The sequence below is a fragment of the Lynx rufus genome, unplaced genomic scaffold, assembly GCF_022079265.1.
Source record: "Lynx rufus isolate CCGP_SWC_20201006 ecotype Redwood Valley unplaced genomic scaffold, mLynRuf1.p SCAF_17, whole genome shotgun sequence".
Lineage (NCBI taxonomy): Eukaryota > Metazoa > Chordata > Mammalia > Carnivora > Felidae > Lynx > Lynx rufus.
The window spans coordinates 48,229,810-48,249,351 of NW_025814831.1; the positions used below are offsets into that span (position 1 = coordinate 48,229,810).

Consider the following 19,542-nt stretch of genomic DNA (forward strand, 5'->3'; position numbering starts at 1 on the left):
TACCTTTGAATTGTCATATTGACAGGATGCCAGAACTCAAATTATAAGCCATATTTGCTGAGTTTTGTAATATTTCAGATACAAACTCACAAACTCCCACAAACTGTCACATGGTTTCTATCTTAAGGCATGTTTTGGCTGAAGTTTATTCAAAACAGATTTGAGTTTAAATTAAACCTAGAAAATTTGTGTTACAAGGCTTTATTTAGCATAGTTCTAGAAAAGCAACTACATTTGAAGATAATCTCCTTGTCCTCAAGGTGACAGTCTTTTATTAAAAAAAAAAAAAATTGTGTAGACCTGCCTGTAATCTAATTTAGAAACTACCATATTAAAGAGCTCAGGGAAAAAAGTTGCTTATACAACTCAAAAACTGTACCTTCTTTTTCGCTTAGGTCCATTTTATTTTGTTTTACTGTTTTACATTTTTACTAAAAAGGTAATTCAATAGCATGAGACTTAAAGGCAAAGATACTTGGAACTATGTCTTTCTGGATGGTAGAAAGATCATACGTTGAACTTCTTCATGTGTTGTCTTGTGTCCCTAATTTTTAATTTGCAGCACTGAGGCCATAGAAAATGCACATTTCTACTTTTTTCATTGTAAACAAGTCTTGGATTTGACCCAGCAATGTAGAAGAACACTGATGGAACAGCCACTGGCTACACTAAACATTCATCGATTTATTAAGACAATGGAAGCACCTCTGCTGGTATGTTTCTTACTTTAATATATTAGATAATTCATACATAAAATTTATTAAGTTTTCATCCATAGATATGCTAAATTTTATTTAGATGTGCTCTATCTTTTCCCATTTCCTTGGACATACTCATTGAGGGTGATTTATGAGTAACTACTTATTAAAGGTAGAATAGAATAATATTCATGAAATGATATTTTAATGCCTGGAAGTATTGTTGCATTGAAATCCAAATATAGCTTCGTGTAAGTGGAAATATTCTGTGGTAGTTTTTTTTTTAAATAAATATTTCTTTTTTTTTTTTTAATTTATTTCAGAGAGAGAGAGAACATGAGCAGGGGAGGGGCAGAGAGAGAGGGGGAGAGAGAATCTCAAGACGATCATGTGGAGCCAGATGTGGGGCTCGAACTCATGAATCTAGATCAGGACCTGAGCCCAAATCAAGAGTGAGCAGCTTAAGTGATTGAGCCATCCACGCCCCTCTCTGTGGTAGTTGTAATGAACTGCAACCACTCCAAGATCACAAAGATCATATCATGGTTAGGAAAGACTTCTTTTGTGAATGTTTTGATGGCTACTTTAAAAGTTGGTAAATATTGGACTATAGCATTTCTGGTGCCCCACTTTCCTTAGTGCTAGCTGGGAAGAATTTATAGAGATGATGATCATCAGACCTTTCTCTCTGAAAGCTTGAAGGATTGTCCTGAGCATGCACGAAACCTTCAGTAGGCCTTCTTACTGAGTACTTCCTTTGTAAATAAAAATGATGCATGTGTATTATAAATAATCCAAACAGTGTGGCAAAATATAAAGAAAAAAAATTTTTAAGCCATCTAATCCTGGCACTCAGAAATATTAGACGTCAGATGACCATCACACCAGTCTGTACCCATATAGATACATACAGTGTCTGTGGGTGTGTGGATTAATGGACACATCCTATTGTATGTGCTACTTTATAGTAAGAAATTTATATTCTTACTTGAATTCAGCAGAGGAAAAAGAAGGTGATGTGAAAAGAGGGATTACGGAAATTTTGATATATCATTTGTTCATTTGTGGGCTCTTTAGGAAATGTTTTGAATGTTGAAAATGATTATGAAAAACATTAAGAAATTAATTATTTTTTTTAAAAACTACACATTTTCATTTTAGATAGAATTGATCTACTTTTTGCTGTGAAAAATGAGAAAATCAAGTTAATATATTTATTTCCATCTTAGCTCCTCTTACCCTTCTTTCATTTTTTTAATGTTTATTTATTTTTAAGAGAGAGACAGAGTGCCAGTGGGGGAGGGGCAGAGAGAGAGGGAGACACAGAATCTGAAGCAGGCTTCAGGATCTGAGGTGTCAGCACAGAGCCCCACGTGGGGCTCGAACCCACGAACTGTGAGATCATGATCTGAGCCCAAGTCAGACACTTAACCGACTGAGCCACCCAGGCGGCCCTCCTCTTACCCCTCTGATTTTTGTTAGTTTTATGTTATTTTTAATTATTAAGGTTTGTAATACTTGTGTTTTATTTTGTAACTATAATTCCCTCCTCTTATAAAAGCTTTTCTTCTACATTTAAATAGATTCAGAGTTTATCAGCCCCAGTTTTACTGGCTTCATTCCAGAGTTTATTTTGAGTCAGTTTTTGTTTGGTTGGATTTTGCCTTCAAATATTTTTTTTTTTAAAGTCGTATATAAATCTTTTTCCTTTCCTTTCACATGGCAGAGGGGGCATATTTCTTCCTTGGAGAGAATATCCCCTGAATTTGTTTTATCTTCCATTTCAGCATAGAACCCTGAGAAAGACACCAGCTCATGTTCAGTTCTTCACAAGCCTCAGTTCTCTCTAGACTCCTTTCCTTCTTACCCAATGCAGAAATATTACTAAGAATTCTCAGGATTTTGTCTACTCACCAGTACTACTTTTGCTCTTTGAGGCAGGACTAGAACTAATCCCAAGTTTTACTAAAAATATGCATTTCCTTTTTTGACTACCACATTCTGGCTTGAAGTCCTGTCCCATTCCTAAAGTTTCTGCTTATTAGTTTTGTTTTGCTATGTTTTAAAACTGATTTTTTTTTAAAGATAGATAATGAGGAGGGCAATTCTCTGGTCTTACTTCACTTTACTATATGTACTTATCAGAAATTATGGAAAGTTAGTTTTTAAATTTTTTTTAATGTTTATTTTTGAGACACAAACATACACAGCATGAGCCGGGGAGGGGCAGAGAGAGAGGGAGACACAGAATCTGAAACAGGCTCCAGGCTCTGAGCTGTCAGCACAGAGCCTGATGTGCTTGAACTCACAGACCGTGAGATCATGACCTGAGCCGAAGTCAGATGCTCAACCGACTGAGCCATCCAGGTGCCCCTGTAATGCTAGTTTTGACATTAAAAAACAAAAACTCTGAAGATTTCATAATGACTTGGTATTCAGTGAAATGTGGCCTTCCTTGAAAGCACGATGCCATGTACACCATTTGTATTATATTATATGTGAATGGCAGCTCCTGAAACATACATTCTAGAAAGAACAAGGTAAATGGCACTCCTAGAACTGTGCAGAGCAGGTGCCCCTGCTCCAAGCCACTATTCACCCAATAGTAATTACTAGTAATACTAGTCAATCCAAGTCCCTTCTAAAATGGAGTTTGTTTCCTGGTACAGCCACTCTGGAAAACAGTGTGTAAGTTCCTCAAAAAATCAAAAATAGAATTACCCTAAGGGCAGCCTGTGTGGCTCAGTTGGTTAAGCATCCAACTCTTGACTTTGGCTCAGGTCATGATGTTGTGGTTTGTAAGTTCAAGCCCTGCATCAGGCTCTGCACGCTGACAGTGTGGAGCCTGCTTGGGATTCTCTCTCTCCCTCTTTCTCTGCCCCTCCCCCACTCACTCTCTCTCAAAATAAATAAACTTAAAAAAAAAAAAGAATTACCTTACAACCCAGCATTAGCACTACTAGTGCTATTGTATCCAAAGGATACAAAAATGCTGATTCATAGGAGCACATATACCCCAATGTTTATAGCAGCACTATCAACAATAGCCAAATTATGGAAAGAGCTCAAATGTCCATCAACTGATGAATGGATAAAGAAGATGGGGTATATATACAATGGAATACTATTCAGCGATGAAAAAGAATGAAATCTTGCCATATGCAACAACATGGATGGAACTGTAGGGTATTATGCTAAGTGAAATAAGTCAGAGAAAGACAGATTTCATATGTTTTCACTCATTTGTGGAATTTGAGAAACAACAGAAGACCATGGGGGAAGAAAAAAAATAGTTACAGAGAGGGAGGCAAACCATAAGAGACTCTTAACCTCTAAACTCTAAACCTTGGTGTCAGCCTAGAAAGCCTTGGCAGTCCAAAAGCACAGATTAGTGGATTTGTCCCCATCAGTACAGAGCAAATGAATGCAAAGTACAGAAAAGGGAGACAAGCCTTGATGTAAGGTTCCCTGAGACTCTTGGTGGGATGGCTAAAGCTTACCCTTGCAGGAATGGGAAGATGATAAAGGGTTCTGAGCTAGTTTGGTCACTTTTCCATCTTGGTATTTTAAACATTTGGCTACATCAGTATTTGAGGTTGTTTTTGTTCTTGGAGAAAACACTGGAGGTTAAAAAACAAAGGCCAAACACTGACAGAAAACACCTCTTAGAACAAGATTTGATGTACCTGGTTTATGCCTTTTGATGGTATAGTAAGCTAGAACAGGGGATGGGGGTGGCAGTAGAGAGGTCCTTGAAGTTAGTACCTAAATTTAATTACTTCTTACAAGTTCTTAACAATAAGACTTAGTAGTAGTTTACTTTGGTAGTGTTTCTTACTTTGTTCTTATTTTCTCACAACCCCACTGATGCTCATCCTCCCCTCTCACATTTCTCTTAACCATTCCTCCTTTATTGTCTTCCACATTAATCTATATACAGGCTTTTGGGGTTCAATCATAGTTAGGTTTTGTATGATTAGTAAGGTGTCTTGTAAACTAGCCTAGGCTTGTGGGTCCAGAATATGAGATAATTCATGTGTTTACATTATCTGTAAACATTAATAAAACTATAAACTGGGATTTGGACTTTTTTGCAGACTTTTTGTGTGCTTGATCATTGCAATGATTGACATTATTATTTCACTTCTAAGCATATGAAAATAGGTGAATATTGGGAGAGTGTGTGTGTGTGTGTGTGTGTGTATTAAGAAGATAGAGTGCTTGTATACTTAATTGTAGATATATAACACAACTATGTCTTATAATAAGGTTGTGGGCATGTCATTTTAATCCTCACAAACTGAAAATAAATCTTAAACATAGAATTTTTAAGTGGGTTTCAATCTTGAATTGATTAAGAGACGTTCTGGCAGGTATGGAGTTACCTAGATGCCTTCTTAAGGTTCCCAATGTTGAAGATAGATAGGAAGATGATTTGGTTATTGTCCTGTTGGCTAATACCAAAAACATTTTAGATGCTGATGGGTTTCTCTATATTGGATTCAATTTATTCTGGTATATAGAAATAAAGCTTTTATCTGGATACCAAGGAGACTCTTCAAGTCCAAATATCTGGTAAAATGTTTAAAAACAGATAAAAATGTAGTATAATTTGTCTGAAAATGTTAATTTTTTGTTTGTGCATCTGAGAAAGCTCTCTGTCTCAGATTCAAGACACTTGAATTAAGTTAAACCTACTCTTTTCTGTAGGTAATTAGAAGGATGCTATTATGGTTTGTTCATTTAGCTTCTCTTATTCCTTGAAGACTCATGTGGCAGTGTGCAGCATTATATATAGCAGGGTGTTGGCTCCTTTCATTATTGCCTCATTTCCTTTTTTTTTTATTGTGGCAAAAAATACATAACATAAATTTACCCTCTTATAAGTGTATAAAACAGTATTGTTGACTCTATGCATATTGTTGTACAACAGATCTCTAGAACTTTTTCATCTTGAATGAATGAAACTCTGTACCCATTGAGAAGCAGCTCCCCATTTCCCCATCTCTCCAGCCTTGGCAATCATTCTGCTTTCTGTTTCTATGAATTGGATTACTTTAGATACCTCATATAAGTGGAATCATGTAGTATTTGTCTTTTTGTAATTGGCTTATTTCACTTAGCATTATGTCCTCAAGGTTCATCCATGTTGTAGTATTTGTCAGGATTACCTTCTTTTTTTCTATGTTGTGAATATTGGCATTCTTAAAAAAACTTTTTATTTACATTCTAGTTAGTAAACATACAATGTAATATTAGTTTCAGGTGTACAATATAGTGATTCAACACTTCCATACATCACTTGGTGTTTATCACAACAAGTATACTCCTTAATCCCCATCACCTATTTAACCCATCCCCACACCCACCTCCCTTCTTGAGGTGTTATGTATAACATTTTATTTATTGATTTATCATTGATGAGTAGGTTGCTTCCATATCTTGGCCATTGTGAATAATGCTGCAGTGAAGATGGGTTTGCAAATCTCTCTTTGAGATCTTGCTTTTAATTCTTTTGGATATATACCAGAAATGAACTTGCTGGATCATATGGTAGTTCTGTTTTTAATTTTTTGAGCAAACTTTATACTTTTCTATATAGTGGCTGCATCATTTTACATGCCCACCAACTGTGTGCAAGAATTTTTAATCTCTCCGCATCCTTGCCAATTCTTGTTATTTTGTGTTATTGTTGTTTTAATATTAGCCATTCTAATGGTTTTGATAATCTCACTGTGGTTTTACTTTGCATATCCCCGATGATCAGTTAAGTTTTTCATATGCCTGTTGGTCATTTGTATATCTTCTTTGGAGAAATGTCTATTCCAGTCCTTTGCCCTTTTTTAAGTTGTTATTTTGTTGTTGTTGTTAAGTTGTAGTTCTTTATTCTGGATATTAACCCCTTATCTGATAATGGCTTGCAGTATTTTCTCCCTTTTTGATTATTTCGTCCCACAGTGCAGACGCGTTTAAGTTTGATGTAGTTCTATTTGTCTATTTTTGCTTTTGTTGCCTGTGCCTGTGATGTCATTTCCAAGAAATCATTTGTGGTCTAGTGTCATAAGGCTTTCCCCTACATTTTCTTCTAGGAGTTTTATAGTTTCATTTAGGTTGCTAGTTCATCTTGAGTTATTTTTGTATGGGTATAAGATGAAAATTTCTTAATTCTTTTGCATGTGGATATCTAGTTTTCCCAGCACCATTTGTTGAAGAGACTTTCTTTTACCCATTGCATAGCCTTGGTTCCCTTGTCAAAGATCATTTGACCATGTATGCAAGAGCTTATTTCTGGGCTCTCTATTCTGTTCTATTGGTCTGTGTTTAAATGCAGTATGTTTTGAAATCAGGAGTTGTGAGGCCTCCAGCTTTATTCTTTCTTAAGATTTTTTTGGCTATTTGGTGTCCCTTGAGATTCCACATGAATTTTAGGATTTTTTTTTTCTGTTTCTGTAAAAATGCCATTGGGATTTTGATAAGGATTGCATTGAATTTGTAGATGACTTTGGGTAGTATGGACATTTTAACAATATTAAATCTAGCCCACGAACATGATTGGGATGTCTTTACGTTTATTTGCATCTTCTTTAATTTCTTCTAGCAATGTTTTATAGTTTTCAGTGTATAAGTCTTTTGCTTTCTTGGTTAAACTTATTCCTAAGTATTTTATTCTTTTTGATGCTATTATAAATGGGATTATTTTCTTAGTTTCCTTTTTGGATAGCTCCTTGTTAGTGCATAGAAATACAACTGATTTCTCAGTGTTGATTTTATATCTTGCAACTTTGTTGAATTCATTCATTAGTTTGGACAGTACTTTTTGTGGAATCTTTAGGGTTTTCTGCATAGAAGATCATGTCATCTGTCTACAGAGATAATTTTGCTTTTTCTTTTTTAATTGTATGCTATTTATTTATTATTGATTGATTGATTGATTGATTTGCCTCGTTGCTCTGTTAACTAATTACTATGTTAAACAGAAGTGGCAAGAGTGGGCATCATTGCTTTGTTCCTGATCTTAGAGGAAAAGCTCTCAGTTTGTCACTGTTGAGTCTGATTTTAGCTGTGGGCTTTTCATATATAACATTTATTATGTTGAGGTAATCTTCTCTTCTTAGTTTGTTGAATGTTTTTGTCATGAAAGACTGTTAAATATGATCAAATACTTTTTCTTCATCAGTTGAGATGATCTTGTGATTTTTGTCCTTTGTCCTCCTAATGTAGTATATTACATGGATTGATTTTGAACCACCCTTCATCCCAGGGATAAATTCTACTGGCTAATGGGTTTAGTTTTTTTAATGTGCTGTTGAATTCAGTTTACAAGTACTTTGTTGAGGATATTTGCATCAGTATTCGTCAGGGATATTTTCTTGCAGTTTCCTTGCAGTATCTTGCCTGGCTTTGGTATCAAAGTAGTTGGCCTCCTACAGTGAGTTTGGAAGTGTTCTCTTTTTGGGAAGAGTTTGTGAAGGATTTGCATTAATTCTTCTTTAATGTTTGATAGAATTCTTCAGTGAAGCCATCTGGGCCTGGGCTTTTCTTTGTTGGGAGGTTTTTGATTACTGATTCAATCTCCTTGTTATATGTCTGTTCAGATTTTCTATTTCTACATATTCAGTCTTAGTAAGTTGTATGTGTCTGGGAATTTATCCACATCTTCTAGTTTATCCAAGGTATAGGTGTATAGTAGTTCATAGCATCTCTTACAATCCATTTCGCCTTTATATCCTTTTTTTGAAAATTATCTAAGTAATTTAATAGTAACATGAATTTTAGAAAAATATTGGTAATCCCCCCAATACAGGAGTGTTTTGTTACTTTTGTATGTTCTCTTTTAACAATTTATATATTTTTACATAAAATACATAAAATATTTTATAAAAAATATAAAATATTTTATAAAAATATCAACTATAAAACATTTATGTATTTTATATAAAATATATATTATACTGTTTTCTAAAATATATATTACTATAATATTTTACATAAAGTACATAGTATTTTTATGGATATATAAAATTACTAATTGCAATTTTTATGGTAATAATCTGTTACTTTTTCTATCTATCAAGGACTTTTTTGATTTTGTCTTTTGTCTAATGGAATGGATTATAGCTTTTATGATTAAGAAACTACAAGTTTAAAAAATTTTTTTTTAACGTTTATTCATTTTTGAGACAGAGAGAGAGAGCATGAACGGGAGAGGGTCAGAGAGAGGGAGACACAGAATCTGAAACAGGCTCCAGGCTCTGAGCTGTCAGCACAGAGCCCGACGCAGGGCCCGAACCCACGGACCGCGAGATCATGACCTGAGCCGAAGTCGGCCGCTTAACCAACTGAGCCACCCAGGCGCCCCATGAAACTACAAGTTTTTAAAAGAATTCTACCAGCTTATACAGAAAGGGACACAGCACAGTACAGAAACAGCACAAAATGAAGAGTTCTTTGGATCCCCAAATTTCTATCAGCAGGAACAGGCCGAGAAATCTACTCAGCTGCAAACACAGCACCTTTTTTTTGTAAACTAGAAAGGATGAGCTGGGCATTCTGGAAAACAGTGTGGAGGTTCCTCAAAAAATTAAAAATAGACCTACCCTATGACCCAGCAGTAGCACCGCTAGGAATTTACCCAAGGGATACAGGAGTACTGATGCATAGGGGCACTTGTATCCCAATGTTTATAGTAGCACTCTCAACAATAGCCAAATTATGGAAGGAGCCTAAATGTCCATCAACTGATGAATTGATAAAGAAATTGTGGTTTATATACACAATGGAGTACTACGTGGCAATGAGAAAGAATGAAATATGGCCCTTTGTAGCAACGTGGATGGAACTGGAGAGTGTGATGCTAAGTGAAATAAGCCATACAGAGAAAGACAGATACCATATGTTTTCACTCTTATGTGGATCCTGAGAAACTTAACAGAAACCCATGGGGGAGGGGAAGGAAAAAAAAAAATAGGCTAGAGTGGGAGAGAGCCAAAGCATAAGAGACTCTTAAAAACGGAGAACAAACTGAGGGTTGATGGGGGGTGGGAGGGCGGGGAGGGTGGGTGATGGGTATTAAGGAGGGCACCTTTTGGGATGAGCACTGGGTGTTGTATGGAAACCAATTTGACAATAAATTTCATATATTAAAAAAAAAAAAGAAAGGATGAGCTGGGAGACAGAGGGCCCAGAGTTTATCATTAAGAGCCTCAGAGAACAACCCTTAGGGAGTAGGACTGAGCCATAATCAATTAACTGGCAACATGTACCTGGATGGACTAAAGAACCCTGTGCCCTAATGACTACTGTGTGCCTCCTTTTTCTCTCCTTTGAAACAGGAGTGTATATAGCCCTCATCCCGTGCCTGCTCAGTCATTGTTGAGTATGTATTAGGGACAAATAATTTATCTCTTTAGTTCATAGGTCTTCAGATTGAAAAACAGTTCTGAAGGTCCTCTGTCCTTGGGACCACACTAGAGGAACTTCATCAACACCTGGACCTGAATGTAGAGGATGAGATCTTAGACTTTGCATTGATCCTCAAAAGTCTGATGGGATGAAGCCTGAGAATCTTTGAGATAAGTGTGTTTTGCATATGGGTGGGGGGAGGTGTGAATTGTTACAGCCAGAGGGTAGACTACTGACCATAACAATTCACATCTCTCCTACTTGCAAAATACACTGGTTCCTCTCTCCAAGACCTCCAAAGCCCTATCCCATTGGACTTTGATTGTATATTCCAAAGATGGAAATAACAATATCTCCCATTCCATAAGCATCTCCTTATCCATAAGCTAACCTTATCACTGTGCCTATCCAGTGGAGTCTGTGCCCTTCTCCTTGACACTGGTTGGGCCTCTGTGACTGCCTTCACCAGTGGAATGGGGCTGAAGTGATGATGTGTAACTCCTGAGGCTATATGTCACAAAATGCCTTGTGCTTCTCCTTTGTTCTTTTTGGTTACTCATTCTTGAAACCCAGGTACCATGCTGTGACATTAAATCTGAGGAGAAATTCTAGTGAAGAGGAATTGAGGCCCCTAGTGCACAGCGATGGCTGAGCTCCTATAGTCAGCATCAGCTTGCTAGCCAATGAATGATCCATCTTTAAAGCCGACCTCCAGCATCCAGTCCAGGCGCCCTGCTAATGCCATATGGAGCAGAGATGAGCTTGCAAATATATGAACAAAATAAGTGATTCTTGTTATGTGAAGCCATTAGGTTTTAGAGTATTTTTCTATATACACAGTGAGAGATGCTCAGAATATACCCTCCAAGTGATCTTATCTGTTTCTATAGCATTAACTACACTGATTTGATAATCAGAACTTTCAGGTCAAATTTTTCTTTGGACTTTCTGACCCATATATCTAACTACTAATTACACTGTATCTCTTGTATATCTAACTACTAATTAGCTGTATCTCTCCTTAAGCTCAATATGTCCAACATCAATGTGTTGTCCTTCTCCACCATCTGTTCTTTCTCCATTATCTTTGTTAATTTACTGTCTAGTCATTAGTAACAGAAACCTGGGAAATCATTCTCATTTTCTGCATCTCCCCACCTCTATAATTTTACAACCTAGATATCTTTTGAATTCATTCTAACAGCTAATGCCTTAATTGAAGTTTTCACCAGCTCTCATGTCCTATTTTAGTAATAGTAACTGATCTAGTCTCTAGTCCTCCCTTTTTTTTTTTTTTTTTTTTTTTTTTTTTTTTTTACTCATGTTGTTTATACTCACTATTGCTGTCAGAGTAATATTTTTAAACACATGTTACAATATTTCTTACAAGTTTATTTTTTTATAATATTTTTTTTTTTTGAGAGAGAGTGTGTGTGTGCACATGCATGTGTGAGCAGGGGAGGGGGCAGAGGGAGAGAGAGACTCTTAAGCAGGCTCCATGCTCGACACAGAGCCTGAAATGGGGCTCGATCTCACGGCTGCGAGATCATGACCTAGGCCCCAAAATCAAGAGTTGGACGCTTAACTGACTGACCAACACAGGCACCCATCTTACAGTTTCTAAATGATTTCAGTTTACTTACAGAAGAAAGCCCTGCTTTCTTTGGAGGATATAATGGTTTTTAATAATTTGGGCCCTTGCTAGATCTCCATCCTTATTGCTTGTTCCTCCTTTTCACTTCATAATGCTAAATTACTTATTGTTCTCCAAATACGCAAAGAAGAAAACAGGTCTTTCTATTCCTTCATGCTGTTCTACCCATTCGGGCTTTGGTATAATTCAGTTGCATGTGGTTGTAAGATGTCTCCACTTTCCTGCTGCTTGTTGGCTGGTGTTGCTCTCAGCTCCTATAGGCTATTCTCAGGTCCTCGCCACATGGTCTTCTCAAAAAATTGCTGCTTCCTCCTTCAGAGCCAGCAGGGCTCTGGCTGCATTGTGCTATGACAGTCTTCTATAATGTAACCTAATTAAGGGAATGGCTATCCTAGGAATTGGGATTATACAAGATTTGTATGCTGGGAATCTTGGGGGCCATTTTAGGATTCCGCCTACCATCGGTAAATACTGTTTCTCTAAAGAGAAAAAAGTTTCTCTTTAGAAACTTTTAGGATTAAAAAAAATCCTCAATTATTGCAAACCTTGCAAGAATACATCTTCCTGTGTATGTGCTTTTATCCACTCTTTGGTTACTCAGTGGGCTCTTTCAGTCTGGCAGTTTATGTTCCTTCAGTCACCAGAAAACTTTTGTGTTTATTTCAGTGATGATTTCTCCCCTTTTATTTTCTTCCTTCTCTCTTTCTGGGACTCTTAGTTGGACATTGGACCTCTTGAACCAGTCCTTCACCTTTATTACATTTTCTCTCCCATTTTTCATTTTTTGCTGTACTTTCTGGCAGATTTATTAAACTTTATTTTTTATTTCTTTATGGATGCAATATCTTCCCATCACCTTGAGCTTATGAGAAGTAGTTTTCTGAACCTTCCTCCTGAATAGTCTGTATTTTTTCCATGTTCTCTATTTTTCTGTTTGTTCTGGTCTCTTTTATGTTAGAGGCTTTCCTCAGATGTTTGTTACTTCTTGGATATCTGTTTGTGAGTTAGAATATGAAACTAAAAAGCTGATTGGAAGTTCTGAGAATGTAGATGAGACTCGTTAACTCTGAGCTCCATAGGGTGTTTCTTTTTGATGAACCCTAATGTCAGTATACTCAGATTTTTTTCTTGGGGTTATTCACAATTCTTGGAAAAGGATCTTCAGTCTTCTGCTGGGAGGACAGAAGTCTGGCCACTATATTCTGGGAACTGAGTGGGTAGGGAGCTAGGAGTGCCTCAGCATTTGGTTACTTACTCCCCTCTCTTCTGGCGTGGTATTCACACTTTCAGCTTTCCTGAAGTCCCCCCCAGATTTCTTCTGGTGTGAGGGAGGGACAGTTGCCTGAGCTCTTAGAGTCAGGGAGAGGAATCTCTGGATCTAACTTCTCTCCAAAGCTTTTACCCATTCCTCCTTATTTTTTAGCCTTTTTGCCACTTCCCCCTCCAGTATTTCTCTCCCAGTACCAGAGATACCAGGCACTGACCGATCTTGAGCAATTGTAGGATTCTGCAGTTAAAATTGAATTGTTTCTTAGCTTTCTCTCATGGCTTATGGGTTTGCTTTGTTAGACTTTAAGTCCATTATTATTCTGTTCTTTAGCTTCCAAAAATTTTTTGCCTTTTCTCTTTTCCTTTCTTCACATATGTATGTTTATCTCTTTTAAAAAAATCTCCCTGCTGTAGTTTTCCTGGGACTTTTTGAGGGAGTAAAATTAGATGTATATGTTCAAGCTGCTGTCCAAACTCAGATGTTCCTCATGGTTCTGTGTCATTTATTACATGTTTAATTCTTATGTGAAAGGACTTATGCCTTAGTTATTCTATTTCATTTGAAATATCTCTTCATTTATCAGTACCACACTGTTTTATTTATTGTTTTTTGTTTGTTTATTTCTTTATAATATGCTTATTCCTTGTCATTGTAATTTCACGTTTAACTCTTTGTAAATATGTTAGTTTTATAATGCTTGAACTATATAGGTACATTGGGAAGCTTAACCTCAGGAAATGCTGAGATGATTTCTGTTAATGTTGGATTTATTTCACAGACTTGGTTTTCTTACTCATGACTTTATTAGTAAGAATTAGAGTTTACATCCAAATGTTGGAACCGTATTTCCTCACAGTGAAGACATTTTGTTCTCTTTTTAAATGAAGACTGAAGTTGCTGAAGACCCTCAACAGGTTTCAACCGTTCATCTGCAACTAGGATTACCACTGGTTTTTATTGTTAGTCAGCAAGCGACACATGAAGCTGACAGAAGAACTGCAGAATGGGTTGCTTGGCGTCTTCTGGGGAAAGCGGGAGTTCTACTCTTGTTAAGGTATCTTAAACATTGTATAGTCACTGTATTTAGCAAAACACTGTTTTTCTGTTTTTTAAATATGGCAATATAGTCACTTGTCAATAAACTCAAATCTCTAGTAAATTGTCATATAGTTAGAACCAGTCGCTGAGCTAAATTCTGTGTGTTAATTAGTAGCTTGATTAAAATTTAGACCTTTAAACTTTGCTAACATGAAGTTCTAGATCAAGATGGAGACTAGCAAATCTCGTCTGTCTTTATGTCTGTACTTTCTGAGAGTCACTAAATTGTAATCTTTTTTCATAAATTGTGCTCAGTATAAGAACATATAGTTCTCTTTCATATTGACATCCTGATGACTGTGATTCTTCAGATTAGCAATATAAAACATTTATTTCCATTTTGAAAAAGGGACTCTTTGGAAGTGGACATTCCTCAACATGCTAATGTGGTCTTCAGAAGAGCAGAAGAGGTTAGTCATTTTATATATTGGTCTACAATGTTTGTTTATTAAAAGAAAGTTAATACATGTGGTCAGAAGTATATGCTTATTATAGAAGAAATTCTGTAAATTGCCACTCTTCAAAAATTATTGCTGTTAACGTTTTGGTGTTATTTATTTTCCCTCATTTGTTAGTCTATTTCCATATCTATATATACTAGGTATATATCCTATGTACCTATATATATATATATATATATATATATCCTCATTTTCTTAAAAAAATATATATATATTTTTAAGAAAATTAGGGTCGTGCTCTATAACCTACTTTTCACATAAAATCGTATTTAATTACTTGCTATTGTGCTATGATGCCTGCCTTTGTACACTGTCTTGAACATCACTGATTGTTTCCTTTGGCTAAATTTTTGGAGGTGAAATTTGGCAAAGGAAATGGGAATTTTTAAGGATGTTTATAGAATACATTGTCAAATTGCCCTCCAGAAACCAGCAGGGTTTAGAATTTCTTGTTCCTCATAAATCTTTGCCCCTACTGAGCACTACCATCTTAAAAAAAAATCTTCTCTATAGACAAAGCTCTTGTTTTAATTTGCATGCCTTTGATTACTAGTGAGTTTGAACATTTTTAAAGGCTTATTTCCCATTTGTATTTCCTTTGTAAATTTCTGCTATTGTCCCTTTTTTTCTTATATTTTTCTTAAATTTTTCTTAAGAACTCTTTAATTCTGAACATTTCAAAATATCATATAAATATGCTAAAGATTGATTGATATGTTTATGAACTGCCAGACAGATTAAACGTAAATTCTCTTGCCTAAGTCTATGGCATGAATACTAGGTTGAGTCAGAAGACTTGAGTTGTGTTTGTTCTTGTTCTGAGACCAGAAAAATGAATTAACTTCTCCAAGCTCAATTTTCTCATTTGTGAAATATTCATAAAACCTTCCCATCTAACTTATTAGGAATTTATAAGACAAAATATGAAAATATTTTAAAAACTGTAGTATTGTTCAAATGTGTGTAGTATGTGGCTAGTATGCTCTGCTTTTTAGCCAGGTCGTGGAAAGCATACTTTCTGAAGCTATTTTTTTCCTAGTTGATCAAGATCCTTAAATGAGAAATTGTAATATTTATTATTTGGAGGTAGGTTTTATGGAAAAGTTAAAGCTCCTGCTCGTTTCCCAGTTTTGATGTCTTAAATTGTTAAAATAAAAAATTTTGTATAGTATGAGGTAAGATAGGTTATAAGATAGCTATCTCTGCAAAGGTGTTTTCTGTAAAGGATAGAATAGTCTTTTCTATGAGTCTCTTTATTGAGTTCAGTGCAATTTTTTTTTTTTTAACCTTCTCCTCAGGGCAGTAATATTCATCCTGGGATTGTATAATCATTCTTTCTTTCTCTCTTTCCAGGTAAAGGTTTTGAGGGTCCTTAAAGTATAGAAGTGGTTGCAGAGATAGTATTGTATACTCATATTACTACACTACAAGCCTTGTAATATATAGTAAGGTATAAAACATATCTGTTAGTATTGCATTAGTTCTTCCAATTTTTTTTTTTTCCCTATGGCAGTGATTAACAATATAGTATTAAGAGTTTATGCTGTAGGGGCGCCTGGGTGGCGCAGTCGGTTAAGCGTCCGACTTCAGCCAGGTCACGATCTCGCGGTCCGTGAGTTCGAGCCCCGCGTGAGGCTCTGGGCGGATGGCTCGGAGCCTGGAGCCTGTTTCCAATTCTGTGTCTCTCTCTCTCTCTGTCCCTCCCCCGTTCATGCTCTGTCTCTCTCTGTCCCAAAAATAAATAAAAAAAACGTTGAAAAAAAAAATTAAAAAAAAAAAAAAGAAAAAAAAAAGAGTTTATGCTCTAGAATCTTACTGCCTAGTTCAAATCCTGCTTTGTAACTCTGGGCAAATTACTTGATTTCTATGTGTGTCTCTCTTTTTTTTTTTTTTTTTCTTTGTAAAGTAAGGTTAATAACAATATCTATTTAAAGAGTAGTTGGGTCAGTATATTAAAAAATATATATAAAATGCTAAATTGGCACAGGGCCAATACATTCGTAAGTGCTCAATAAACACTATTCATCCATTCAATCATTCCATAAGTATTTATTGTATACCTGCTTTGTTTCATGCACAGTCCTAGGCTCTGAGGATATAGCAGTGAACAAAAGCAAATTTTTGCCCTCATGGAGCTAATATACTAGTGGCAGGAGGCAAATACAAAACCAGTATAGGTAGAATGTCAGATGGTGTTAAGAACAATGGAAAAAAAAGTCAAGGTAAGGTGAGAGAGTAGACTTGGAAGACCTCACTGATTAGTAACCATAAAGCAAAGGAATATGCCTGTGGATATATGGGGAAAGAATGTTCTAGGCTGAGAGGACACACGTTCAGAAGCTTTGAGAAGAGTTCTTTGTGTATTGGCATAGTTTTATGAGGATAGTATTAATGCCTAGAATCTTTCTTAGTATCTAAATTTTTAAAATTTAAAATCTTAAAATCTAAGTTTTTTCATTCCTTTCTTTGGCATTTTTTATAAAATCAAACCAAGAGGTAGGACAATAGAGTGAACAATCAAATACCTACTACCTAGATTCAACAACTAACATTTTAGATAAATGGGGCCAGTTTTTCCTCATTCTGGATTTGTCCGTTTCCTTTTGCTGTTATCTACCTTGTTCCTCTGTTCCCTTATGTTGTCTAAAAACAGGAAGTTAGATTGCCTAGCTTCATTAAGCATTTTGGACAAGATGTTGGTTTATTTGTATTTTATCTTATCTTAAAGTGAATGAGGTCTGGTTTTCTCACTTAATGATACCACATTTGAATACTGAATTAAGGTGGAGACAATTCATTCTCTCCATCCTAAGATGCATTTCCCCTATCCAATTAGCAAATAAACTGTAGGTAGAAATGCAAATAAAATAACAAGAGATACCAATACTCACCCACCAGAATGGGCTAAACATTTTAAAAGTAACAATACCAAGTGATTCTTAGGAAGGTAGAGTTACAAGAACTTTTGTATACTACTGGTAGGAGTGAAAATCGGTACAACAAAAATTGGAAAAGTATCTGGCAGTGCTTCCTAGAGCTGCAGCTACATATAGCATGCGAACCAGCAATTCCATTCCTAAGTACAAATGTGTATACATGTGCACCAAAAGACAGCTACAGTAATGTTCATAGCAGTTAGTATTTATAATAGTCCCAAGCTGTAAATAACACAAGTCCATGGATACACGCATGCATTAGATATAATGGATATCTATCCATTATAGATATATATATCTATATATAATATAATATATTGGATATATTGGATAATGGATATACGCATGCATTAGATACATATACATACATACATATATACTATTATATTCATGTAATGATTACATCATTGAAAAACAATAAACTGCTTTTAAACGTAAACCTCACAAATAGTGTTGAGCAAAACAAGTGGTCACAAAAAAGTACAAACTGTATATAGTTCCATTAAACAAATTGAAAAACTGGCAAAATTGTACATGGTGATGAAAGACTAGTGATTACCTTTGGGGGAGGGTAATAACAGGGAGAGGCAAGGAGGTGGCCTCTGTGCTGGTAATAATGTTCTGTATCTTCAACTGCATGGAGATTATAGAAGTGTATCAACTTCGTAAAAATTCGTCAAACTATATACTTAAAGTTTGTGTTCTTTCCTGTGTGAATGTTGCATTTGAATACAAAAATATCCTACAACAATATCTATGTGTATTTCAAACAAATTAGTTTGACTTTTGTTGCTCAAACTTTTAACTCTGTTATATTTCTGTAGAAGTGAAAAATTGCTTGCTTTGAATGTAATATTAAAAAGATGAAGATATGTGCTATCAGAGAACACATACACGTAGAGTTATTTTATAGCTTTATTCAAATGTATGGTTATAATCAGGGATTATTTACTGAAGTAATCTAGTGGCCTAAAATTTCATGGTTTTAAAATGTGATCATTGGGTATTAGTGAAAGAAATTGTAATGGACTAATCTCAATGGACTAGATAGTCTAGTCTTAAAATATTCTTAAAATATCTGGGGGCAGATATTAGTTTTACATTTTTAGCTAAACAGGCAATTGAATATTTTACTGGAATTGTTTTAGGATGAGATATTATTTTGAATATTTCTGTGGAGTATCAGAATAATTTTGATTGGTCCTGTTTGCAATAAAATTGCACATATCCCTTTTATATTGAGGTGGGACATACCATTATGTGTGAAATGTTTCAGACTTCAGTTGAATAATGTAGTTGTGACAAGAAGCAAGTAAGACTTTCAGTTCTGTTTTCCCTTTTTTTTTTTTCAGTAGTGCACACTATCTTTATATAAAGTATTCTTTGGATACTTTCTATACTTTCATTATTGTTGTATTTAATATTATTTAAAAAATTTTTTTAACATTTATTCATTTTTGAGAGACAGAGTGTGAGTGGGGGAGGGGCAGAGAGAGAGGGAGACACAGAATCCAAAGCAGGCTCCAGGATCTGAGCTGTCAGCACAGAGCCCAACACGAAGCTCAAACTCATGGACCGCATGATCATGACCTGAGCTGAAGTTGGATGCTTAACTGACTGAGCCACCCAGGTGCCCCTTGTATTTAATTTTAAAACTGAAGTTCAAAGATTTAGTTTCATTTTAATATCAAACAAGTAAAACATTTTTATTAAAATGCTTTCTTATATTTTAGTCATGTTTTTAAAAATTCATGTATTTCTAGGGAGCGCCAGTGGAATTTTTGGTGTTACATGATACTGAATTAATAATATCCCATGTGGAAGGTAATACACACATTGAAGAAATGCAAGAAGATGAAGATGAGGACGTGCAAAGTCCAGATATGGGTAATATGTTTTGTGATGCTCCTTCCCCCACTTCCCCTCATTCCTGCTCAGTACCCATAAGGTCAGTGACATTTCAATGAATTAACTTTCTCATAGAATATTTTGACATTCAAGCCTATGAAAAAAACCTAATGAA

At 35.5% G+C, this 19,542-nt stretch overlaps 1 protein-coding gene across 2 annotated transcripts in view; it reads left to right on the forward strand.

Moving 5' to 3' along the window:
- The window catches only part of TXNDC16 (thioredoxin domain containing 16), a 137,383-nt gene that overhangs the window by 58,925 nt on the left and 58,916 nt on the right, over positions 1-19,542 (forward strand). For both annotated transcript variants that reach the window (XM_047079652.1, XM_047079651.1), the window contains exons 9-12: positions 563-713; positions 13,912-14,078; positions 14,472-14,532; positions 19,283-19,406. In XM_047079652.1, the coding sequence (XP_046935608.1) occupies positions 563-713; positions 13,912-14,078; positions 14,472-14,532; positions 19,283-19,406 (503 nt within the window). The remainder of the gene's footprint in view (positions 1-562; positions 714-13,911; positions 14,079-14,471; positions 14,533-19,282; positions 19,407-19,542) is intronic.